General features: G+C 40.7%; 1 protein-coding gene across 1 annotated transcript in view; it reads left to right on the top strand.

Moving 5' to 3' along the window:
• CHTF18 (chromosome transmission fidelity factor 18) overlaps positions 1–27,192 on the top strand; it is a 927,562-nt gene that overhangs the window by 526,483 nt on the left and 373,887 nt on the right. The window contains exon 18 of the mRNA XM_044088940.1: positions 17,773–17,917. Coding sequence (XP_043944875.1) covers positions 17,773–17,917 — 145 coding nt within the window. The remainder of the gene's footprint in view (positions 1–17,772; positions 17,918–27,192) is intronic.

Here is a 27,192-nt window from a genome sequence, read left to right as displayed (position 1 = left end):
ACAGCTTTTTCATGGACTGCACTACAATTCTAGTATCCACTGCAACCAACAGTGGCTTCTGTCATTATTTGTTTGCTGTTTCTTTAGCCCTTCCTTTTTTATAGAAAGTTGTAGTTACACCTGTTGTTCTTGTCCCTATGGTATTCTTCATACTCCATATGTTTACATCCCAATTGTGGTTATATTTGTATCACATAATTGACTGCTACGTTATCTCATTAACACCTGTGTGGTGTAGAATGTCGCATCTCTAGCAGCCTTACATTCCAGAACATTTTCTGAAAAATCAACTTAAAAAACATAAAGAAATGTACATATTTTGTGAACAATAAAAGTTATTAGCATTTCACAAATAGCACTGTTATCAGTAACATGTATTCCTTAAGATGATAATAGTGCATTCATAGTTTCTCCCTAAATACTATAGTATATTCTAATGTGCACAAACCCAGAATTGTACTTTTTGATACATTTTCACAAATTGTTATATCTTGCAAATTAAGCAACCTAGACATAGAGCTGTTGATTTAGTTCCACTTAATACCTTGATATTCTTGGTAACAGGAGGTTGTACTTGGCTAGGCTTGTAAGGGCTCTATGCCTCCTTCTAACAAAGCTCTCTAACATATGTACCTCACCTCACCTCAAACTCTAAATTGGTTCACTAATTACCTCACTAACAGGAAACAATCAACTAAGTGGCAGAACTCTTACTCCCCTTTCCTAAACACCACCACTGATGTTCATCAAGGCTCCATTTTAGGCCCACTTCTGTTTAGCATATTTATCAATAACTTCCACACCACAGTCTCTCTCAAGGCTCAGTCATCCAGTACACAGACGACTCCACTGTCATCTGCACTGCAAACAACTCCTCAGAACTACGCCAGCTCACCCAAAATGCCCTCACCTCCACCAAAATTTGGATGTCTAATATTAATCTTCTTGCCCTGAACCCCAACAAAACCAAACTAGTAATCTTTGCCCCCAAAAAGTCCACACCCCTACAAAAAGAGAACTTCACCATTCAATCCCTAAATGGTACCACTATTGACATTGTACCTAGCACAAAACTCCTAGGTGTCATCATAGACTAAAACCTCACATTCGACCAGCACATCCAGTCCAATGTCAAAAAGATGCATCAAAAGCTTAACACACTCTACCGACACAAACATCTACTCAGTGCATCTGCCCGACTTTCCCTTGCCTCTTCTTTTCTATTACCCTCTCTTTTATATGGTGACCCCCCCCCCCTCACCAACATTCAGTCCTCTCTAAAGTCCAAACTAGACTCATACAGCAACAAAATTGCTAAGTTTGTAACTAATGCCCCCTACTCATCCCACCACTGCTTATCATTACGCAACCTAAAATGGCTTGAACTCCCCAACTATCTCACCTTTATCCAACTAACTACAGCTCACATACTCATTTATAATCCATCCATGTGCCTTGCTCTTATCTTTTATACTTTTTATACCATCCGAACGGACCACTCCAGTCCAACAACTAACTGCTCGCAAATGTAGAAAAACCCAAACTTTCAGCTGGCCAGATGCTTTACTCCTTTACCATCACAAAACTTTGGAACTCCCTCCCCCCAACACTTAGATCCATCCGCTTAGTAACCCTCTTCAAGACATCTCTGAAACAACACCTCTCCTTATCTTGGCTGTGCACATGTGCTAAAACCACATCTCATATAACCTAACTTCAACCATCACAACTATTCTCACCCCCACTCTACTACTCTGGCATCCTCCTTTCACATCCATCTGTCTTTTTACTTACTCCACCTCTCCATCCTGTCCTCTTCCCTCTTCTACTAACCCTCATTGTCCTACCATTGATCCCTCCTGTCCACTTCCTTCTCTTCCCAACCCTTATAGACCTAGCATTGAACCAGGCAAGACATTCAGGTGCTCTTGCATCCTACGTTAATATCATACCACCACTTATATCTGCAACAGTATCCACCAACTTTGTTGATTCCTGCAGCAGAACTCATATAGACTTTCACTCGGCTATTACACCTCCTAAACACGTGAAAAGTTTAAGTACCTAGTTCTAATTCCTATATCTGCTTTGCACCCACTGCATGAAGTGCCTCCTAAACACGTGAAAAGTTTAAGTACCTAGTCTCTAATTCCTATATCTGCTTTGCACCCACTGCATGAAGTGCCCTATATAAATTTTGCTAGCTGAAAAGTATTCATATGGAATGTTCTCATGTATATACTCTGTATTGCTTGTATAATATCTTTGATTGAGAATGATTACTTATGTACTCTTTTTTTTTTTTTTTTTTCACCAATTGTATAAGCTGCCAATAGTATGTACTAAATGTCTTTATTAATGTAAATTCTGTATTGTGTGTGAAATGTCTTTTATGTGGTGCTTTTCTCCCCAGGACTTCACTGAAAACTGGCACTTCTGGCCTAGCTGTACCATCCCAGTAAACAAATGCAAATAACGCTTAGTAACCTCCTATGATCCTATATTGTTAGAACAGTTTTGTTAACCAGACATGAACTTTCACATGACAGGATGAAATTCCTCTCTTGAGTGCATGTCTGAGACATTTATCGAAAAATGAAAACATATGTTTAATTGTATAATTAGCAATATAAAATATCTCTAAAGATGTGCAGCTAGCAGTTTTCTTCAACATCTAAGGTTTCACCTGATGTCATGAAATGGTTTGAAAGGCAATTACAACCCCAGGGGAGTTTTGGCAGAATAATTACCTATTTTTTAGCATAACGTCATTGCATGTGCACAACATTGCTCATTGTACAGCCATGGTTGGCAGTGCCTTGTGTGGATGCACACACCTAAAACTGAAAATTTTCCTATACAGCTACCCTCTAATTTCATACACCTCTAACTGTGCGTTGAGTGGCTGGTTTGTGTGCTGAGAATCACCCACCCCTCAGGCCTGACTATAAGCAGTCTTGCTAGTAATCTACACTCATACAGTAACCAAGCTGGTCCGTTATCAACCTACTGTGTACTATCCTATGATCCAAAGCCATAGACATGAACTTCACTGCTATCTCCACAATTGGCCTGGTAGAAAATGAGCATCCAGATGCAATGTAGCAATTGCCTCATGTACACTGCCAACCACCAAATTCTCAAGTCTATGAATAAGGTGTGCAAGAGATGTAATTCTACATTATTGGAGATTGGAAGCAAGGCTTTTGCCTACAAGCACCTACACTACCAAGCAAGTCATCAATAGCACACACACACACACACACACACACAACACCCACCTTGTACAGTACAGACCAATTGCATAGACCATATATGATGAAGCTTTTAAATGTAATCTTCCAAAACCACAACAAAGAACCCCCCCCCCCAACATTACAATCAAAAAATGTCCTCGGCAACCAGAAGAAAAATACCCAGCAAGACACACATTGTCACAACCCGTGGTGTCTCAACCTCTGAACTCATAAGTCGTACATACTACACAATTCCAGTAGTGTATTCTGGTCCTAGGTGACTCCATAGTGAGACACACTGACATCCCACTCACCAGGCTAAGCAAAGAGAGTGTCACAGCGGACTGCCTATTAGGAGGCCAGAATCCTCTATATCACTTGTGCACTAAGCTCACATAACCCAAAGTACAAGTATAACTTTAACACCCACTTGGTCTATGTCAATCTGAGACAAACCTCACTATGCTATATGAGGTCATGTCTAGTCTCTTGGACTTCGTGTCCTAGGCTGGTACGAACCTAACACTGAGCAGTATTCTACCTCCTCCTAGGATGATGCCACAGCACAAACAGAAAATAATTGACTTTGACAGTTGGCTTAAAGTATGGTGTCATTCAAAATGCATTCAATATTTGCCAGCCTGGGAGGACATGGTTGAAAGACCTCTCTGCTTTGCCAGGGATGGTTTTTACCTGTTCCCCTGGGATTTAAAATATTTGCTAACCTGTTCTTTCTTACCCTTTTTTTAGGAATTGCTACCCAGTTAAATTTTCCGACATAGCTGTACCAAACCAGGGAAATCTAAAGTTGTTACTACTCCATGCCAAAAGACTCATAAAGAAACTCCAGTCCCTGCAGGCTCTCCATTTGGGTAATGTAGATGTCTGTATAGTCACTGAAACATGATTTAAAGCCACAGAGGGCACCCTGGTACTGTAGTGTTACAATACCTTCCACACATTTAGACCAGCTACTGCAGAGGAAGGGACTTTTGGTGGAAGTGTCTCTATGTACATTAGAAATAAACATACCTTAAGGCTGGTCCATCAGCATAATGGATGTGAGCTTCTCCTTGTCCATATCACCATAAATAAAGTCCCATACAATATTGGAAGCAATAGGTTCCCTCAATTACCCAGGAAAACCGGAGCACTTAGAGGCAATTGCCAGTCTCCCCATCCAACTTTCGACCATATTCATGGTCGACTTTACCCCAGTATAAACTGGAAATCATACACAACCCCCAGCATACCAGAGATTACTGGACTTTGTAAATGCCAACACCCTGGACCAGATAGTTCATACACCTACTAGGGACTGAAGTTTTCTCAGCCTGGTCCTCCTCTCCCTTGCATTGTCCTTGCTAGTCGGGCAAGACCATAAAGATGTCTCCCTTGAGGTGAATGTAAAGCCCTAAAAGTTTTAAAATTCCTCTAAAGCAAACTTCCACTTGGTAAGTAATACCTAAATAAATTTCAAACCTCCCCCCACCCCACCCCTGAAAATGCTGCTGCATATGCAGAAATATTCACAGAAGCCCTCTGTAACCATATTAGCAGCTGTATAGAAATGATTGTACCTACCTGAAATAAGTGCAAGGCTGGCACAAAAAAACACGCTTTCCTGGTGGAATTCCACCATTAATAGGCTATACAACAAAAGGAAGAAGCTCATAACCAAAAATTAAGAGGGACCACATCCAGTAAAGTAAAAATTCCTTCATAAGCCTAAACAAAAAACTCAGGGGGGATAATAAAGTACAAAAAATGAAATGTGAGGTAAAGTTAGCCACCCAGGTCAAGGATATCCACAAGGCTTTCTTTAGCCATGTCCAAAACCTTAGAGGCAATACACAACAATGTACCAAATTAATTGCAAATGGCGCCACCTAGACAGATCCAAAAGATATAGTTAATCTCTTGGCTGACAAATTTGGCTCACACTTTATCCCCCTTCTCCCCCTTGGATATTCCTTAGGAAATTCCCACAACCCTTCTCATCCCCAACCATCCCTAAAGTGCGAGTCCTCAAGGCCAAGAACACTGCATTGATGTATCCTGATTGAATGAATTGATACGACTGTAGAATACTGGAATGAGCTGGAATGACTGTCTTTACAAGTTAATTACCCAGAACTGTGCTGAACAGGTGCCAGTCTATCCTGTATGGGACAAGTCTTCTCGAACCTTTTAGAATAAAGTTTGCACACAGTGTAGTTCATTTAAGAATGTTTTATTAGGTATAAGTGAAGGTAGATGTCAACAATATCTGAATACGGTCTCCAATAACAGTGCTGATAAACCAAAACAGTCTGTAGAAATTGTATAATATTCTGGAATGCTGGTTAACAGTGCTGATATTCCTTTCCTCCTCAATAGTATAATATTCTGGAATGCTGGATATTTGACCTGACGTCTGCACTCGTAGTAGAGTGTCTGCACTGCAATGACTTTCTATATCAGTCTGGCCTGTAATCTTATAACTTGGTTATATAAGTACATGCCTCTGATGTGCTTGGTAAACTGCACTTTTTGCATGAAGTATATACAGTCTTGAACCGTTTACATGTACTCATTTATTACTAGAGTTGAACTGATCTGAATCTGGAACTTTACTTGTCTGTCCTTTATAAAGTATGTGAAGTGTCTTCATTTTCTAACATGAGATATGAACCCGTGGCTTTGATGACACTCAATGTTTATACTGCACTCTTTTCTTGTATGGGATCTGAACTTTTGAATGTACTGTCACTTTTAAAATTTAGCATTCACTTTAAATTTTACATTATGTAATCTAGCAACACAACAATTTGCTAGATCTGTAATGTAAACCCTTTATTCTGCAAATGGTATATGCATAGTTACCTTTTTTCCTTACTAGCCACTCCCAGTTTGTCTTATGATAATTTTTCTGAAAATGTGGTAACTTGACTCCCTGCAGTTCAGCTGCAGCAGCTGAACTGGAATTTATATATCTTTAACCTATAAATCTACATGTTCTTGTTGCAACCATTTCTTCAAATTGTGTACATTTATGTGATCTACTGCATACAGATCCTTGCAGGTGTCATGTGTGTGCACTACTGTACATTCTGTAGTTTTTTTATTTTTCCATAAAATCTTGTTACTGAAGTGTGCTTTTCTTCCCAAGCCTCCACTGAAAATGGGCTCATTATGGCCCAGTGGACAATCCCGGTAAACAAATGCAAATAAATAAATAAAACAATATGCAACTCTGGCATATCCATATCTAGTACTGAGCTGTTACACTTAGAACTGTTAACTGCTGTAGTCTTTGACGCTTTAAATCCTGACAAAACTGCACTCGTGTCTTCTAGTAGAACTCTATTAGTAATTGAAATTGATGTGTCTGTATTAATCAGTACATTATTCTATATTTTCTTTTCTGTAAACAATGAAATTTTTTTTTCGACCTTAAACAATGATGAATAAATAATCTGGTTTGGTGCTGGACTGCCACACCCTTTAAAGATAAGCTGAAAATCCTTTTTTATAGAGCTAGCAACAACACTGACTTGAGCTATTGTATGCATTTTCTTTATTTTATGCATTTCTTCTTTACTTTGCCCTGAAGTCTGTATTTCATTTATGCTGGTGTTTATCTAACTGATCAAAATCTGCACTTTGATCCATCTTATCCCCCCCTCAGTGCAATGCACTGGATTCTGAAAACAATAAACTAGAATGTATTACATTCTGAACATCTGTATTTGAAATAACATGAATTTGAGACTTTGCAAGTGTTTGCTTCGTGTCTTGTCTGGAAATCTGCATGTTATGTACACTGGCTGTGTTTGTCTGTATGTCAATACTGCGACTTAATTTAATATCATAAAATACATGTGCTATAGCATTTACACTGATTTCTGAAGATATAAACAAGAATTTGTATTATTTAAGTATGAAACCATACTGATAGAAGCTGACTCATTCTGAGAATCTGTCACAGTCTGCTGCTAAGATTTAAACTTTTTGCGTCTAGAAAAATTTAACATTCATGAACTAATGACCTTGAAATTTAAACGAGCATTTCTGGAACACATTCTTTAGACTGCTTTACCCAACTTTTAAATTTTAAACCACACATTTGCTAGTTTCTTTACTGTAGAAGTACTATTTGACATATGTAGACCGTTAACATTTACTGATCTATTTAAACTTTTCTGAGGTTTACTGTCTGACTTAGAAAATAAACATGAATGCTCTCATAACGTTGATTTCACGTCTCGCAGCCTTTTAAAACATTTTCTTGTTTCTTGGCTGTGTGACATCACACTGGAAACTTGAAAGTCTATTATCTGCTTTGAAGACATGATGTACATTGCTGTTAACTGGATAATGTATTTTACACTGATATCTTGGAGAATCTGAAGTTGAGACTTTTCTGAACTAATGATCTGAAGGAACACTGCTGACATTTAGATTTTTTGAAGTACTGCTGCTCTGTTGAAGTTATTGTAGATGTTACTGGAGATATTCTGAAGTAGTGTTCCGAATCAACACTGCTGCTCTGTATGATACACGTAGTCTGACTGCTGATAAGGCTGCTATGAGGTTTTGGGACTTAGTTTAACTGTTTGCCCATCAATGGTGACTCGCCATTGAAAGAACTGATATGACTGTGGAATACTGGAATGACTTTCTTTATCTGTTAATTACTCAGAACTGTGCTAAACAGGTGCCAGTCTGTCCTGTTTGGGCCAAGTGTTTTTGAACCTTTTAGAATAAAGTATGCACACACTGCAGTTTGGCTAAGAACACTTTATTATACAGTGAAGGTGTATGTCAACAATATCTGAATACTGTCTCCAATGACAGTGTTGATAAACTGAAACAGTTTGTAGAAATTCTGTAATATTCTGGAATGCTGGATATTTGACCTGATTTCTGCACTCCTACTAGAGTGTCTGTACTGCAAAGACTTTCTACATTAGTCTGAACGAACTAACTGTATCTGAAGTGTTTCTTAATAATACCAAAACCCTGCATATCTCTACACACTTTTTACCCTTGGTTCCCAAGCCTTGTACCACACAAACAAATGTGTCTGTACTCAAATGTGCTTAATATTCTGTTCTTATCAGTATTCTTGACTGAAGGTTATTTTCACTGATTGAAAGTGCATTAACTGAAACTGTATGTACACTGTGATGGCCTGCTTTAATGTGGCTGCATTTCTAGACTTGTGCAAAGAGAATATTGTATTTTTGCACATTTAAATGATACCTGATCTAACACTGATAATATTCCCAGGATGCCTCCTTAATAGCATGAAACATGAACCATCAGTCTACTAGAATCTCTATTCAATCACACCCTTCATATGGGCTTCATACCTAATGAATGGAACTGCAGTGGTTATATCGCTGCACAAGGGCGGCTTATCCACAGACTTGGGAAAACTACCTATTCATTTGCTTGTCGAGTTTACTATGCAATGCTATGGAAAGGATGATCATGGATATCATAAATGTAGATGAAGGTAACCTACAAACATTAGACCCTAGTCATTTTAGGTTTGTCAAAGGCAAGCCTTGCCTGCAAAACCTAGTGGACGACTTTGAGAACGTTACCAAAGCAATGCCCTACTTCAAGCTGACCAGACTCAGGCATTGTTAAGCTCACTAAATTAGGTATTAACCCATATGTCACCTGCTGCATAGCTGGCTGGCTCACTGACCAGACCCAAGAATTAGAAGTTACCTCCACAAAAAGGCCAGGTACTAATGGGGTCCCCCGGGCTCAGTACTAGGACCACTGCTGTTTGATACATCTCTGTAGTCAAGGTTAACATTAAGGGCCTCTAGCTGAAAAAGTTTGCAGACTAGTGCAAATTGGAAGCAGTCATTGATTCCCCCCCAAGATGCTGATATCTTCCAAGAGAGTCTGACAGACTATTAGCTGTTGCCAAAGTCATGGCCTAAAGCTCAGTGCTAAGAAAAGCATCATAGTATCTTTGAGCAAGATTGCTACCCCTGCAAACTACCCCATTGATAATACACCCCCAAGAGGAGATCCTGTAGTCAGGAACTTTGGAACAGATGTCGACAGAGGTTTGGCATTTGACCAGCATGTTTCTACTGTGGTCAGGAAGTCATTCCATGTTAAACTTCTAAGTAAAAGTAAACCAAAGTATACCATGTAGGTCCAAACAAGTAATTGTCCCATTGTACTCTCCCCTTATAAGATCTATCATTGAGTACAACTGTCCCTTCAGTATGTATTACAGCAGGCATATGTAGTAATTAGAGATTCCACAGAGATTTCTAACAAAAAGAATAGAAGGGGTAGAAAACAAGTCCTATGCAGACTGTCTCAGTCATTGTCACTATATTTAGTTTACTACAGGCTGCTGAGAGGTTGATGTATGCCTAGCCTACAGTTTTTCCACAGATCCTGCATGAGTGGACTTGTTACACATTCAGAAAGCAAGGACCATCAGAAACAACCAATCTAGGGACCCAAACCTCACCAGCAACATAAACAGGGCATGCTAGAGGGACAGATACATGTCTCAGAGGCTTCCTGTTTTCTAGAGCAGGCTTCCCTTCTATGTGAAACACAGATGTTCTTCGTGTTTCACTGTTGCAGTTATTACATTTGGGTTATCTGCTTTGCAGTAGCCCACAGTCGGCCTGATTAATAAAGTCTTGGGTCCTGCGTCAGTTACTGTCCCTTCTTCCTTGACGTCAGGCCGTCAGGGGTATAAAACATGCAGCCAATGCCATTACATCAGTCTTTCTTGCCATGCGGTACCCGAAGCAGAAGCAGTTCACAAGTGCTAGTCGGCCGACTCCTGAAATTTTCTTTTTCGAGTTTCAGAACCGAAGTCTTCAACTAAATCTAAGTACCCCATTGGGGAAACTTTTTCTTGCTCCTTCCAATGTCAGTAAAAGTTAATAATTGCATTACTTGTGGAAAGCAAATACCTCACAAAGATTTTCATTCGTACTGTATTCCTTGCCTAGGCCCTGACCACGACATACCTTGCTGTAGGTTTTGTGCTTTATTTAATCAGCGCACTATCCATTGTATGTATATCTTCACCTCTAAATATTTTGGTTCTCGGTTTAATTATCCAAAAATGTCGTTGGTTAGCCATCCGACTACCGGGATTCTGAAAAAACGTGATGATAAAGACAGAGACAGGCCGTCGAGGTCCAAAACTGCCGACGGTGCTTCTCCTAAGCCAGTTGCCAGTTCGCCGGTACTCAGTGAGGCACTTTCGCAGCCCCTGATATCTGCTACTTCTAACTCGCAGGCCTCTACTGAGACCCATTCGGAGTCTGGTATGCCGTGAGATGCTTCAACTGTGGAACCTGCAGATGTCTCTACCTTGGATGGGTCTGGAGCCACTGTGCAGACACCGGCTTCTGAGGGTGTATTCAGGCCTACGGACTTGCATATTAAACCGACTCCTCCATCTTCATTTAAGTTAAAATCTCGAACCATGCCTAAGAAACCGGCAACCAGACCGCATGCTCAAGCCTCTAGGCCTAAGAAACAAATGATAAGAATGGCTGAAGATCTTATAACTCTAGGGGAAGCCAACCTCCCCCTTCTAAGAGACCTCGGACTGAAGTTGTTTATGAATCTTCTGATTAGGATTCTGATTTTTCTGATTCTTCTGATGATCTGGATTTGCCCTTATCTACTTATGAGGATTCTGATGCAGAGGACTCTATTCCCTCTGCTTCCCCTCCAGAGGATTTTTCTTTTGGCGAGACCTTACATACTCTAAGGGAACATTTCCACTGGGAAAGCCAGGATTTTTCTGATTCAAAGAAGAGGCTTGGGGATTTCTTACTCCTGCCTCAGCATAGGCCTTTAGCGATACCTCCTGTACTGGACATTGTTGATGATGCCTTTTCAGAATCTAGTTTGGCTCCTGATTCTTTGCCTCCTGCTCCCAGAAAACCTGACCGATATTACAGGGTTCCTGATTCACACAAGTTCCTTTTCAAAAATCCTATTGCGGATCCAGAGACTATTTCACAGGGACCCAAGGGCATTAAGGCTTCTACTGCTAAAAATCATACCCCCTCAGATAGAGACTCCAGGGGGCTGGATAGATAGGGTAAGAAGGTTTACATTTCTGCAACCTTGGCCATTGGGGCTTTAAACTTCCAGTTTCATATGTTAAAGTATCAACAACATGTTACTGGATTGCTTAAGTAGAAAATGATGTTGATTCCTGACTGTGCTGAACATAAAGAATTACAGGATTTATTGCATTCTGCTGAACAGTTTGGAAAACATACTTTGCAATGTGGATTTGATTCATTAGAGGCCTCTTGCAGGGCTGCTGTTAATGGGTCTGTGCTCAGAATGCATGTTTGGCTTAAGGAGCAATCTTTGCCTGATCATTTTAAAGCTAAACTGTTGGATGCTCCCTTAAATCAGGACCGCCTGTTTGGCAACAAGGCTGAGGAAGTTCTTAAAAGGATGAGAGATGAAGCTAAATCTATGCAAACAGTCAAAGATTTCTTACAAGTTCAGCCTCCTAGATTTAGTAGGCACTGGCTCTCTAAGAATTGGTCCTTTCCGGCCCTTTCCAGGTCTTCTCAAGCCAAACCCAGACACAGCAGAAACCCCAGGTTTCAGTTCCAAGGGACACACAAGACTAAGCAGTGGGGGGTTTCCACACCCAAATCTGGGAGTAGTAAGACTCCTCCCTATGGAAAACTGTCTCAATCACTTGCTTTTAAAATTTTCAAGCACTTCACAACTGAATGCTCCTTTAGGCAGAAAGATTGGTCTGCAGGCCAAAAACTGGGAACTCATTACCCAGGACAAATGGGTTTTAAATATAGTGTCCCAAGGATATAGATTTCACTTCCACATGTTATCAACTCCAAGCGGGTGGCAATATCTACCCCCAAATCAGTGGGCGGAGGCCCAAATTCAAGTGCTCTCTCTCTTAAACATGGAGGCTATTCAGTTTGGTACCTGAAGAGGAAAAGGGACAAAGTTTCTATTCAAGACTTTTCCTGGTACCCAGAAAGGGCAATACATGGCATCCTGGACCTTTCTACTCTAAACCCTTCCTGGTGATTCCAAAATTCAAAATGCTGACGCTTCACCAGCTGCTTCCTATGCTAGGCAAAGATGCATGGCTAGCAACTTTAGACTTAAAAGAAGCATACCTGCACATCCCTATCAGGGAGTCTTGCAGAAGATACCTATGCTTCAAAGCAGGCTACATGCACTATCAGTTTTCTGCACTGCCCTTTGGCATATCTGCTGCGCCCAGCGTATTCACAAACTGCCTAGCTCCAGTCATTGCATTTTGCAGCAAAGAAATATTCAAATATACCCATACCTGGACGATTGTCTAATTCAGGCAGAAATTAAGAAAGCGGAGAACTCAGTAGGCAAAACCACTTCAGATTTTAATGCTATTAAAACCAAAAACACACAGCACGAACACTTCGTAATGAATCCTGTTTGCACCAAAACATGAACGCCTTCCCAATACAAGCGTTTTCGTCCAAATGGACTTCATCAGATAAACCAATTATTCAATCTAGATTCATCTATTATACACAGTTAAAAACATTTTAACCAATCCATTTCAAGAATATAAATTCAAATCTACAAATCAAACCTTCAAACTACTTAATAATTTATTATGCTCTCCTTTTTTAGTGACTTTGGATGTCATTGAATTTATCATAAAACTGTTTAAAAATTGTTTCCTCATAATAAATATTCATATAAATATATTTAAATATATTAAAATATATTTTTTATTAAAATTTATATTTTTACTTAATAAAAAAGTTTAAATCCACAATATACAGTGTTTTATGTAGACTTTGGTGCCACCTGCTGTCAAAAGCATATAACTGCACTCTTTAATATTATACCTTAGCAGATCTCATTCTAAGAAGGGGCAAAATTGATGACATCCAAAGTCACTAAAAAAGGAGAGCATAATAAATTATTAAGTAGTTTGAAGGTTTGATTTGTAGATTTGAATTTATATTCTTGAAATGGATTGGTTAAAATGTTTTTAACTGTGTATAATAGATGAATCTAGATTGAATAATTGGTTTATCTGATGAAGTCCATTTGGACGAAAACGCTTGTATTGGGAAGGCGTTCATGTTTTGGTGCAAACAGGATTCATTACGAAGTGTTCGTGCTGTGTGTTTTTGGTTTTAATAGCATTAAAATCTGACGTGGTTTTGCCTACTGAGTTCTCCACTTTCTTCATTTGTGGAGTTTAGTTGAGTCAAGTTCGCTATTTCTTTAATTCAGGCAGAAAGCCAGGACATACTTTTGAATCAATCTGGTCTTTGTTCGAAGGGTACTGACTTGTCTGGGGTACACCATAAACAAAAAGAAATCACTCCTGGTACCCATTCAACAAATTACATTCCTAGGAGCAAGCTTGAATACAACTTCCCAGATGGCTTTCCTCACGCCAGAGAAACTGATTCATTTGACAACCTACTTCAAATAAGTGGCCACAAAAAACCCAGCTATCTGCAAGGCAAATTCTGCAAGCCTTGGGGTTCATGGCCTCCTGCATTCTTCTAATTCCATCTGCAAGGCTGCATATGAGGAAACTACAATGGTATCTCAAAAGCCTATGGTGTCAACATTTACAGGATCTAGAAGCAAGGATTCCAGTCATACCTTGCCTACACCTAGAGTTCCTGTGGTGGGCAGAGGCCTGCCACCAAAACAGGGGACTACCATTCACACTACCCCCTGCCACCCAAATTTTAACAGATGCATCAAGACTATGCATGGGGGGGGGTTCACCTGGCAGGGATGTGCATTCTGGGCAAATGGAACCCAAGTCAAATGCACCTGCACATAAATCAAAAGTAAATGTTAGCTGTACAGAATGCACTGACAGCCTTCAAGAACCACATTCTTCCAGGACAACTAATAGTAAAGATGGACAACACCACTGTGATGTGGTACATAAACAAGCAGAGGGGTACTCATTTTTACCTCCTCTGAGGACTAGCCATGGCATTGTGGAACACAGCCTTAAGCTACCAAGTGAATCTACAAGCTCAATTCCTGCCAGGAAAACTAAATACACTGGCAGACGGACTAAGCAGAAATCTCATGGACCCACACGAGTGGAAACTGGAACCAAGGATTTTCAACATGTTAACAAACAAATGGGGGAGCCCAGATATAGACCTGTTTGCCTCCCCCCGGAACCATCAATTGGACAAATTTTGCACAAGGATTCCCCACAAGCTAGCTTGGAAAGTGGATGCTGTATCCTTTAGCTGGAAAAACCTATCAGTTTATGCCTTTCCTCCTCCCCCTCTGCTCTCCAAAGTTCTACAAAAGATCATACAGGATAAGCCAAGGACGATTTTAATTGCACCAGACTGGCCTTGCCAACACTGGTGCCCACTCTTGCGCAGTGTGTCACGCTTGGCCCCATGGCACCTGCCTCAGACTCCTTCCCTGTTGTCTCAGCAGGAGAAACAGATTCTGCACCCTCAGCTGCAAACCCTGAACCTAGCAGCCTGGCTAATTACCTAATCTCTCCTTTACCATCCCTCAGTAAGTCAGTGATGGAGATCATTTTAGAGGCAAGGAGGCCCAGTGCCAGAAAATCTTATGCTGCAAAAATGGAAAAGATTTTGTGCCTGGAACCAATCTCAAGGAATAAACGTAGCAGTGCCCAGTTTACCTCATATTCTACAATACTTGACTGAGATGCTTTATAAGGGCTTGTCCTTTTCCTCCATCAAAAGTCATGCCTCAGCCATTTCAGCTCATTATAGCACGGAGCCTCCCCTCTTCTTTCACCCATTGCTCAAGCAGTTCCTCAGAGGGGCCAAAAGCTTAAGGCCACCCAGGAGAGCTCCAACTCCAGCCTGGGATCTTAACTTTGTCTTGGAGAAACTCACTCTTCCTCCTTTCGAGCCAGCTGCTACTGCAGATTTAACATTTCTTTCCTGGAAAACAGCTTTTCTTTTAACTATCACTTCTGCAAGAAGGATATCTGAATTACAGGCCCTTATGGCAGTGGAACCTTTCATCATCTTTCATGCGGACAGGATGTCCCTCAGAACCAATCCCTCCTTCATGCCCAAGGTGGTATCCGGTGTAGCTCTTAATCAGTCCATTCATTTGCCTACCTTCTTTCCTAACCCACAGAGCAAAGGGGAGCAGATACTGCACTCTTTAGATGTGCACAGACAGCTTAGGATGTCCTTCAAGGATGCATCTGCAGTCATAACAAATGGGTTGTCCTGTCGTCAGGCAGCCCTTCGGTCGGCCGGATTCCATGAATTACAGGCCCTTATGGCAGTGGAACCTTTCATCATCTTTCATGCGGGCAGGATGTCCTTCAGAACCAATCCCTCCTTCATGCCCAAGGTGGTATCCGGTGTAGTTCTTAATCAGTCCATTCATTTGCCTACCTTCTTTCCTAACCCACAGAGCAAAGGGGAGCAGATACTGCACTCTTTAGATGTGCACAGACAGCTTAGGTTATACTCGGACAGGACTAAACCTCAAAGGAAATCTGAACAACTGCTGGTGGCATTTGCTGCAGGGATAGATGGGAAAGCTATTTCAAAACAAACCATTTCAAAATGAATAGGCCACTGCATTCTTTTCTGCTATAAGCACCATGTAAAACCTATCCCACAGGGCATCAGACCCCATTCAGCCAGGGCTGCATCTACTCTACAGCCTCTCAGGGGTGTTGCTACTAGGGGCATCCTAGAAGCTGCTACCTGGAGTTCTGTACATACTTTCACCATGCATTATCATTTCCCAATTTTCTCTAAATCCAGAGCTGGTTTTGCCACTGCAGTCTTGCAGGGCCTTGTAGCTGGTCCTAATTCTAGTTAAATTCCTCCTCTCAACCTTAGCTTTGGGAATCTACCCAAATGTAATGACTGCAACAGTGAAACATGAAGAACATAGTACAGTTGTGTACACTTGCCATAAATGTAGATATTCAAATGTATTCACTGTTGCAGTCCTGGTTACCCTCCCTCCAACTACCTTCTTCTTTTGGCTATACCTCTACTCTCACTTATTATGCTCAAAAAGTTTTTTGGTGTATTTGCTTTTTTGTTGGAGGTATATCCTTGTATTTATAGATTTAATTGCTTCCCATTGGGGGGGGGGGGGCACCTGACATCTGGGGCAAGAAAAACTGATGTAATGGCGTCTGCTGCATGTTTTAAACCCCTGACGTCATGGAAGAAGGAACAGCAGGACCCAAGACTTTGTTAATCAGGCCGACTGAGGGCTACTCCATAGCAGATAACCCAAATGTAATGACTGCAACAGTGAATACACTCTAACATCTACATTTATGGTAAGTGTACACAACTGTACTTTCTTCTCCGTACTTATTCAAGCCAAATGTGGACCACTGGATGGGGAACCACAAATTTACCCTTGGTCTGCCACCCATGTCTCTACAAGAGAGAGGAAACTTTTACTTGTTTGTTTACCTAAGAATGTATACCGTCTATTCTATTAAATGTTATTGTGAGGAATTTGGCTAAGCTTAAAATGACCACTTGGGTCATTAGCATAGTATTCTACTATGATATATTTTTTTGAAGCATCAAGAACATATGAAAATATTGCTTATTTTTATAATTACTAACAAACAATTAGAAGTATGTCTACTATAGTGTGATATTAAATGGATATTGACAATGACATTTCTGGTCTCCCACCATGGCATTTCACACCGTATCTCTAAATAGTTTGTAGGTCTCTCTGTTATAAAAATGTGAACATTAATATGAAAATATGAATAATAAGTGGCAGATAGTGATTTATTTCTCTACTGCTGAACATTGTAGAATTAGCAGTCTGTTTCATTTTATTAATTACACTTGCCCTTTGTAATGCTGCCTATTATTAGCTGCAAAGTCACTAAAGAAGCCAGACCCAAGAAATGCATGGATGCCACAAGGAGCAATGGTTGTTAACTGGAAATATGCAAAATGGAGCTATAGGCTTGTATGAGTTTCTGTTAAAGCTACCAGATAAGAAGCCATTTTAATTAGACTGTAGGCATTAATACGTTCTACTTTCCTTTGTTTTTTTGCATTGCACATTGTCACCTTATTCATATGTGTGTTAGCTTTGCACTCCCCATCTCAAACACCTACATACATTTACCACTGATAACTCTTGTAATCATATTCCCCCATTTGGAGTTAGAATCACTCATTTGCCTGTTTTGCTAACATGGAAGCAAGGAAATAGTTGCATAAATGAAATCATTAAACGAAGCAACAAATCTTGAACCAAAGTTCATATTTCTTTTGTTTTCGTATAACAGTGTTTTCATAAAACACCACATGTAACATTGCTACAAAGATTACTTATTTACTTAAGGGTTTATTTATATTATGTAAAATTACTAGAATGCTATTTCTCCAATCAGGGAGATAATCAATAACCTGCGTTAGTAAAAGTATGAAAGGTTTAGTTTCTGGAAGTTTAACAGTTTGGCTGTATATTGTACTTAACTGAATTTATCTTACTGTTATAGAAATATGGAAGAAGTATGCAGATTTCCTGACCTTCCAGTTAAAAAGCCAGTAAGCTACCAAACCAAGCAACTTATTGCTCGAGAAATTGAACTGGAAAAAATGAGGCGAGCTGAAGCATTGTTACAGGCACGCAATGCAAATGTGGTGAGTGTGGATTACTTGTGCCAAGATGAAAAATTAAAATCACTCTTGGCAGGGAATGACCCCATGATCATAAATTAATTCTTCCGTATTAATTTAACAAACATTTTTTTGACATCTGTCCTTCAATGAAGGAGTACTAGTTGGCAGAAATGTACTTGAGGAAAAGTGAATGATCTTCCCTAGAAGCAGTGCAGCCATCCTCATTTTGAAGTTCTGAGTTCTTTACTAGAACAAATGTTTTGCTGTTGAAAAAAATACAAATGTGTGTGAAAGTATGCATAGGTGTGTGTGTGCACGTGCTGAGAGAGGGAGAGCATTAAAAAAGAAAAACTGGTTACATCTGTTTTGTTCATCTTTACAACTCCCATTCCAGACATTGCAACAAGGATTGATTTTGGTTTAAAAGCAACTTGGGCAACTGTTAAAAGCTGATATGGCCCAGTGGTAGAGCAAATGTTTTTCAGTCTGAATGTAAAAATGTCTTTAACTACTGTAATTTCTTATATCTTTCCATATCACTGTTGCAATTTCCTTTACATAGGGGATCTGTTGCCAAGGATAGCTGAACATCCAGCCAGTGTACCAAAACATTTAGATTTTTTAGATGCCGTACATCACATGTATGGTGTAGAGCATAAAGGTGATGTACAAAGCAAACACTCGGAACTACTTTGCTGCCAGCCCAAATGCCATTGTTGAACGGCAGTCTGAAAGCCTTTCTGCCTTGTTATCTTCAGATAAGTGCTCAGTTAGGGTTTCTTCTCTACCCTTTTTCTGTATTGTATTTGTACTTCTGTTCCTGTCATTCAAGAAGGGAAAATGTCAGTCTGGGATGCAGATTCCCCATAAAGGCCATCACGACCACTGCCTTTTTTGCTTAGGCTCTTTCCACAACTGCACGCAGTGCTCCATCTGTCAAGCATTTGTCCCTAAGCCTGTTCATAGTTGCTTATCTTCCTTGTCTGTATACCGTGAGAACCAGCAACTTAAGCAGTTGGCCCATGGTGCTTTGGCCAAATCTTCCTATACTGAGGGTCAGCATCTGCAAAGAAGCCAGAAAGGCTAGGCCTGATCTGGTTGCTGTCCAGCCTCCCCTAGAGGTCTGTCTAGAAACTAGTGAAAGCCCTGAGGATCATCCAGTGCTCACCTCGGATTCCTCTGCCATGACCTCATCGGAGACTGGCATGGGTTGAACTTCTCACATGTCCTCCAAGGCTTTAACGGCATCCTTTCCAGATGGTGTAGAGGTCTGTCTAGAAACTAGTGAAAGCCCTGAGGATCATCCAGTGCTCACCTCGGATTCCTCTGCCATGACCTCATCGGAGACTGGCATGGGTTGAACTTCTCACATGTCCTCCAAGGCTTTAACAGCATCCTTTCCAGATGGTGAGGGTGAACATTTGCTGATAATTTCCGAGGGGCTGGAGCAGGATTACTCAAATTTTGGTAAGGGAAGAGATTTCTCAAATGAGGACTTGGACTCTGGAGAAGAATCCCTAGCTTACTCCTGTCAAATTCCTTCCCCTCTAGACTATAGATCTGAGGCAAAAGATTGGATAACTATTGCTCGTATGATGGAGTACTTCAAATGGGATTGCTCCCAGGTCTCTAACATTTACAACAGATTTTATGAGCTTTTACAGATTATCTCCTTAAACCATCTGCTCTTCCTCCTGTTTTGTAAGCCCTTTTTGGGCACCTTTTCTGCTGCCTGTCTGGTCCCTGATTCTCAACCCCTGGCTCCTAAGAAACCTGACAGGTTGTACAAGGTGCCTGAGGATTTCAAATATTTGTACAAGTGCCCTTCTACTGATCCTTCATTTTTTTTTTTCAGTTTCCTTTGACAATCCTAAGCTGTTGCCATCTACTAAGCTCATTCCCTCAGATAAGAATAGTTGAGCTATGGAGAGATTGGGCAAAAAATTATGTACTGCTGCCACCTTGTCCTTCAGGAGTGTTAATTACCAAACCCACATGACCAGGTGTGTTTTCACCCTTCTTTCTCAGGTTGCTTCAGTCTGTGACCTGCCTGATTTTGTTGGCAAGTCTTAAACTCTTTCCTTCCTTAGATCCACTTCCCAGGTCGACAGTTATTCCATAAAATCCAGCTATGATGCTGTTAATGCCTCTTCCAGGGCTGCTGCTTTTTGTTCTGTGATGAGTTGTTATTCTTGACTACGTCTACAGGCTTTACCTCAGGATATTAGTCAATCTTTTGGATCTCCTCGATCATGAAAATCTTTTTAGGACAGCTGCTGCTGATTTAAGTTCTTTCAAGAAAAGGGAAAGGCCTTGCAGGAACTCAAACATATTTTTGTCTCTACTTTACCCAAATTCCAAAAGAATTACCTTTCTAAGTCCACATTTGTCCACAGACAGACTCCCCCGCCTCCCAAGGATAAGAAGGGATCTAGTGTATTTCTCCTACTAAATCCACTCAGACTCTTAGAAAACTGCGTTTCAGGACAAGCCTTTCTCCAGTTATCATTTATTTATTTTTATTTATTTACATTTGTTAATCGGGTAGTGTCCGACTGGGTTAGAAACCCGTTTTCAACAGAGACCTGGGGAGAAAAGCCCTAGAACAATACAAATAGTTAAACTACAAATAAGTAGTTACACAAAAAACAAAAATGTGTGTTACAAGATCACACAAGAATTACAAGGAATAGCAAACTTTACATAGATATACCATTTTCATACATATAGATTTAGGTACAAATAAAAAGATAGTTAAAGTGCACCATATCCAAAAGAAAGAGATAATATGCAAGTACTGCTTGAGATGAACAGTAATAGGTATCTCATGTAAGAGAAGAGTAGTAGAAGAAAGAAAAAAACGAGCATGGAGCAATACAGGGGCAAAGCCAGTTAGCATTTAGATAATCTTTCAAGGTAGTTTTAAAGACAGACAGGTTTGGATTATGTAAGATGTGCTGAGGAAGATTATTCCAGTCCTTGGCAATTTCATAGGAGCAGAGGGAGTTGCCATGATAGTTGTGAGACAGGGTCGCGTTTAGCATTATTTTGTTGGATGACCTAAGGAGCCTTAAGTTAGTGTTAGGTTGTAACAGGTTTGAAAGTGCTGGGCAGTCAGTGGGGTTGTATTTGATTTTATGGGCAATTGAAAGTTGCTTTAGCACTAACAGGTTGGGAAGTTCTAGCCAGATGAGTTGTCGGAGAGCTGAGCTGTGGTGTGTTTTATGGGGTTGATTGGTGGCAAACTTATCGATTTTGTTATAGCAGGAATCTAGTTTAACTAAACCAGGATTTCTCTTCCTCTTCTCCTCGGCCAGGTTCCCCTGTCTCTTCACCTTTCTATGTCCCTTTCAAATCTGTTTCAGATCACTTTGGATTCCTGGGTACTGTCTGTTACTCATCAGGGGTATTTCATGGTTTGGAAATACATTCCCCCTTTCTTGGGCATTCCACAGCCTCCTCAGAAACAGCTTCCTCATTTTCCAGAGGTTTTGCAGTCCCTTTGGGATTGTGACTCAATTCAGCCCATTCCACCCTCCCAGTTAGGAATGGGGTTTTACTGCGTTCTGTTTTTGGTGCCTTGAAAGAATTGTAGCTGGAGACCCATTCTGGATTTTTCTCTGCTCAACATCTTTCTCAAGGTCCCTTGTTTCCAAATGCTGTCTTTTCAGACCTTGTTTCCTCCTGCTCCTTCTTCCCCAGGCCTTCTTGGTTTCCTTGGACCTCAAGGATGCCTATCTTCACATCCCCATCTACCCTTTTTTTAGGAAATGTTTACATTTTTCTGTTTTTTCCTCTCATTTTCAGTTCTCTGCTCCTTCAGAGCACAATCTAGTTTCAGACTCATTAAGCAGGTGCAGCACACAGGCACACAAATGTATGCTTCACAGAGATGTGTTTCTGGACATAGTCCATCGGTGTGGTATTCCTCAGATAGATCTTTTTGCCTCCCCTCTGAACAGACAACTTCCTCTTTTCTGTTCCAGAGTACCAAATCATTTGGCTTTGAAAGTGGACACAATGCCTTTCGATTGAGTGGGAATGTTTCTGTAGGTCTCCCCCTTCTTCACTTGCCTTGAGTTCTGCACAAAATCAGGGAAGACTCTTCCTAAAATCTTGCTGATAATTCCCTTGGCACAGATAGCATTGGTTCCCAATTCTTTATCACTTGGCCAGGGACAATCACCACAAGTTACCTTACTGGGTAGATCATCTCCTGCAAGACAAGGGATCTCTCATCAGTCCTCACCTGTCTTCAAATGACTCTGTGGGTGATAAGGTTTTGATTCTTTTTAGGCACCCCTTTTCTGAAGATGTGCTCTGGGTTCTTCAGGAAGCCAGGAAACCCACAACCAGAAAATCATACATGTCCAAATGGAAGAGATTTTCTGTCTGGTGCTCCTCTTTCGCCATCGGGATCCCCTATTGGTGGGGGTTCCTGTGGTTTTCTCTTGTGTGTTCTGCTCCATGCTGAGTTTGCATAGTCTCATTTAAAGCTCACCTTTCAGCAGTTTCTGCTTGTCTGCCCTTAACTGCTTTGGCCTCTCATTTTTGAGGTCAAGCAATTTATTAAACAGCCTTCATATCAGGCCTCCCAGGAAGACTATCCCACCTTTTGGGACATCAATTTTGTACTTGAAAAATTGACTCAGGCTCCTTTTGAACCTGCTAGTTCAGCTTCCTTGCAACATTGTACTTGGAAGACTGTTCTGCTAGCTTTCACTTCAGCCAAGAAAGTGTCCGAGCTTCAGGGTGTCATGGCCATTCCTCTTTTTTAGATTTTCACAGAGACAGGATGTCTCTTTGGACTAATCCTCCTTTTATGCTCCGGGTGGTTAAACAGTTGTCCCTGTATCAGACTATTCACATTCCTTCCTTTTGTTTGCTTTCTCCACGGTCTGCTAGTGAGAAGTTTCTTCACACCTTGGATCTGTGTAGACAGCTCAGGTATTATTTGGATAAAACAAAGGCAATTCATAAGTCTGAGCAGATTTGTTTCTTTTCATCCCAAGACTTTGTGTTTGGCTGTTTCCAAGCAAATCATCATCCTGAATTTCTAAAGCAATTTCTTTTTATTATGCATTTTATGGTAAATGTCTTTCTTCCTCTGTAAAGGTACATTCTAGTAAGGCTGTTGCCTCCCTCTGGTGCCTTTTTCAAGGGTTTGGACACCAGTTCACCCTTGAGGCTTATTTTTTGTCCTCTGTTCATACTTCCACTAAACATTTTACATTGGATGTTGTTTCAGGCCCAGGGCAGGTTTTGCAAGGGTTATTTTGCATGGGTTTGTTGGGGACGCTTCTGTGCATTCCTCCTCCCAGCTTTCCAACTATCTCTTGTACTCTCTGTTATGTAAAGAATACTGCAACAGTGATATGGAAAGACATAGTACAGTTGTGTAAAATCTTAACATAAAAGTAGATGTCCTTTTCTTCACTGTTGCAGTATTCTGTCCCTCCCTCCTTCTCTCTCTTTCTTAGCCCTTGTCCCTGTGGTTTTGTTGCCCTTTCTTTTTCTTTCCTTCTAGATGTACATGTTCTCCTTTGTCCCTGTGGTTATTCTTTTCCTCTTGGGGCAATTCAGTTCTGACTGTTTGCATCCATACATCAAACCTTTGTGTTCTATGCCTTAAGTGGGAAGCACAAGTGTGACACGTACGGTGCCTATAAAATCTAAAGGCTTTGGTATACTGGCCAGACATTTGGGCTATCCTTGGCAGAAGATTCCCTTTGAAAAGACTATTGCAACAGTGAAGAGAAGGACATCTACTGTTGATGTTGATGATGATGTTGAAGAGAATGTGACAGCACTATTCTTAGGCAGAGAGCAAGAGAGGGAAAAAGCATTGGGTCATTCCTCCTTTGAAGCCTGTTATTTTGTGTGCCATGTTGCATACTTTTGAGCTTTTCTCCCCAAGACTCTGCTGAAAATGGGGTCCTACTCAGTCGGACTTTCCCGGTATTCAAATGGCAGTAAATATGTGGATTCACATTATTTAATTCCTAGGTAGGCATTTGTATCTGCCATCTCTAAATGGAATATCTTTCTCACCTACTCACTACAAAAGTCAAAGCAGATTTCTGCCTCATCTCTTCTACTGTCATTTTAACAGTTATGCTTGGATCATCAGGCAACTTTATGGTCTATTCTTTGTTCATTTGCAAGACTTTGATTACCATAATTTTAGGACAGGTTCCAAAGTAAGTACTAGGCTAGCTGCTCTTTTTGGATAATTTTAAGCCTCGCCAATTTCCCCTTAGAGAGAATCAAACCATCCACCTCTTGTCTGTGAAGTAAACACTTTAACCATTATGCCAACCCCATACATAAGTGGGTCCTCCAACTCTGATACTGGGGCGGGGGTTAAATGCATTGAAGACGCAAGCGGGTAAGGCAGATCTCTCCAAATGAAACTGAGATCCAAAAATACTGAGAAATTACTTCAAAAGATGTGCTGTACAAACTCAAGGTGAACCACCATATAACAAATATTTGAATCCAGTGCATGAAAAATAACAGTGAAAGCAACTGCAAAAGTCTTTACTCAAGAAAACATTTAAGCGCTTTTGTCCTGATCACATCCAGGCCTACTTCAGAACTAAACTTTAAAATACTTCCCTTTAGTGTATACATATGTGCTGTTGTTATTGATTAGAATGAATTAACCCCACATTTTTTTCTTAAAGATGCATACAAACTGAAATCAAAATGCAGTACTCAAAATACATGAACAAATCTGTTCCAAATAAATAAAATCTATACAATAACAATATTAAAGCTACTTAGTTATAAATTAGCTGATTTTAATTTTAACACTGGTGTTATTGAAATGTCATTCAGTCCTGTTTTTTATTTGATTCTAAAGTCAACTGCTACATTAATTATCTATACTCAGCTGTATCCTCCCACAGGCCTCCTCTTGGATCTTTTTTTTCTGTTCTAATATAGAAAACATAAAAGTCCCCTTTTCACAGTGTTGTAGCTGTTTTGCTAATGCATTTTTGTCATTGTCTTTACTAATGTTTGTATTTTCATAAATCCGCTTCCTCAAAGTTCTTTCTGTTTTACCTGTATAAAAGGAATTATGTACATCACACACAGCAATATAAATCATCCAACTATTACAATTAAAATAATTATTTGTCCTCATGGTCCTATTTCTAGAAGTCACTTCAATACTATCCTGGTTACTTACTATGCTGTACTGGTTACAAAGGTTCATTTGTTAAATAAAGTCATAGTGAAGAACTGTAAAAAGGCGAAGAATCTGAGTATGGCATGGATTGACTACAGAAAAGTATTTGGTAGTATAGGTTCATAGGTTGGTACTAGGCTATCGGCCCTAGGGTCTATACAAGCCTAGCCATCGCAATTCCCTGACTATTTTTCCCCACAGTATTTACTTCCCTGGACCACTGTCTAGCATGGTAACTGCCGTGATCCCCGGGGTGAATTTCCTGTCTCCCATCCAATCATCAAGGTTCCTTTTGAAGAGGGCCAAAGAGGCGCTCTGCTTGACATGTGTGGGCAGTCTTTTCCAGAGTTTGGGGAGTCCCTGGGTCAGGAACCTACCCCTATTGCATGTTTTGTTCATTGTGATGACAAGGTTTAGATCCTTGGAGTGTGCGTCTCTGAGGAATTGGGATTTCTTTAAGTGTAGCATGTCCAACAGCTCTGGGTTTGACATGGCCTTGTATATTAAGCAGAGATCGCCTCTGAGTAGACTATATGCGACAGAGTATAGGTGGAGTTTTTTTAGATGGTCAGCATAGGGCATCTGCTTTAGGCCTGTGATTCTTTTAGTGAGGTATTTTGCGGCCTTTCCAGTTGTTGCAGATGTCTTGAGAGGTACATACCAAACGGGGAGTTGTATTCTATAATGGTTCTAATGAGGAATAAGTACAGTGGGACAATGACCTCCTTCTTTTTTCTGGATGAAAAGCCCTTAGTGATGAGGTGTGCCACATAGAAGAATTTCCTGACTGTTGTGGCGATGTGGTTATCGAAGGTGAGACCACTGTGTCCCTAAGTCTCTTATCACACTTTAGGTGTTTAGTGTACTGCCACCTATGTGCTAATTCATGGCTACATGTTTTTTAACAAATGGGATAACTATACATTTCTTGGCATTGAGCTTGAGCCCATGGCTCTGGCACGAAGCATCAGTTTCTGTAAGACCCTTTTGTAGAATATCCACATCATTTGGGGATTCAATAATGGCTCCCAGTTTGCAGTCATCTGCGAACTTTAGTGTTAGCCTGTACTTCAGAGAAGTAGATGACAAACAAGAGCGGTCTCAGGACTGAACCCTGAGGTACTCCATTTGTCACTTGTCTGGAGCTGGATTTGGAGTCTGCTACTTTTACAGTCTTGGTTCTGTCAGTAAGGCAGTTGGCAACCCATCGAGTGACGTAGGGATTAATGCCCAGCTTAGTAAGTTGATCTATGATTCCAGAGTGGGGGATGGTGTCGAAGGCCTTGGCCAAGGTCCAGATAGGCTGTGTGGACCACCTTACCCTTGTTCACAGCTCTGGAGACCGATTCAAAGAAGTCAGTCAGGTTCAGTAGACAAGATCGGCCCTTCACAAACCCAAACTGCATGGGCTCCAGTGTTTGAAGGTTGCCAGTGTCTTTGTTTATAAGTTCCATGGTAATACGTTCCATGGCCTTGCTGATCAGGCTCGTCAGACTGATGGGGCAGTAGTTCTCAGGATCCAAGGTGGATCCCCCTTTGTGGAGTGGGATAACTGTAGCTGTGTGCCACTCAGTGGGCATGAAGCCTGAGGTGAGGCTATGATTAAACATGACACTTAGGTGAGGTGCCAGTTAATTTTGTAATTCATGTAGTACACAGCCTGGGATGTCGTCTGGTCCCATGGATGCTGTATTCTTAGCTTTGGAGAGTGCATTTTATACCTATTTGGCCATTATTACCAGAATTTGGCAGACTTTCGGTATTGAGATGGGCCCTTTAGGGGTGAGAGGGGGGTGAAGTTTGCACTGAATCGATCTACCAGGATCTTGGCAATATCCTTGGGATCAGTATATTTAATGCCATTCTGTTGTAGCTCAGAGCACATCTGAGCATTGCCATTTAGATTCTTGACATAGCTATAGAATGCCTTGTGTCTTTGCAATCTTTGGCAATTTTATTTTCGTAACTAGCTTTGAAGGATTTTATGAGGGATCTCCGCTTCTTACCGAGGCTGGTAAGGGAGTTGTTTGCATTCTGGGATTTTCCTCTTTTCTGCAAAAGTTTCTTCCTTTTGTTGTAAAGTTTGTGTATGGCAAGGGAC

This window comes from Protopterus annectens, chromosome 12.part0, assembly GCF_019279795.1.
Source record: "Protopterus annectens isolate FY-2018-M chromosome 12.part0, PAN1.0, whole genome shotgun sequence".
Classification (NCBI taxonomy): Eukaryota; Metazoa; Chordata; order Ceratodontiformes; family Protopteridae; genus Protopterus; species Protopterus annectens.
Note: the sequence above shows the minus strand (reverse complement) of the source record. Positions and strands in the feature narration are given on the sequence as shown.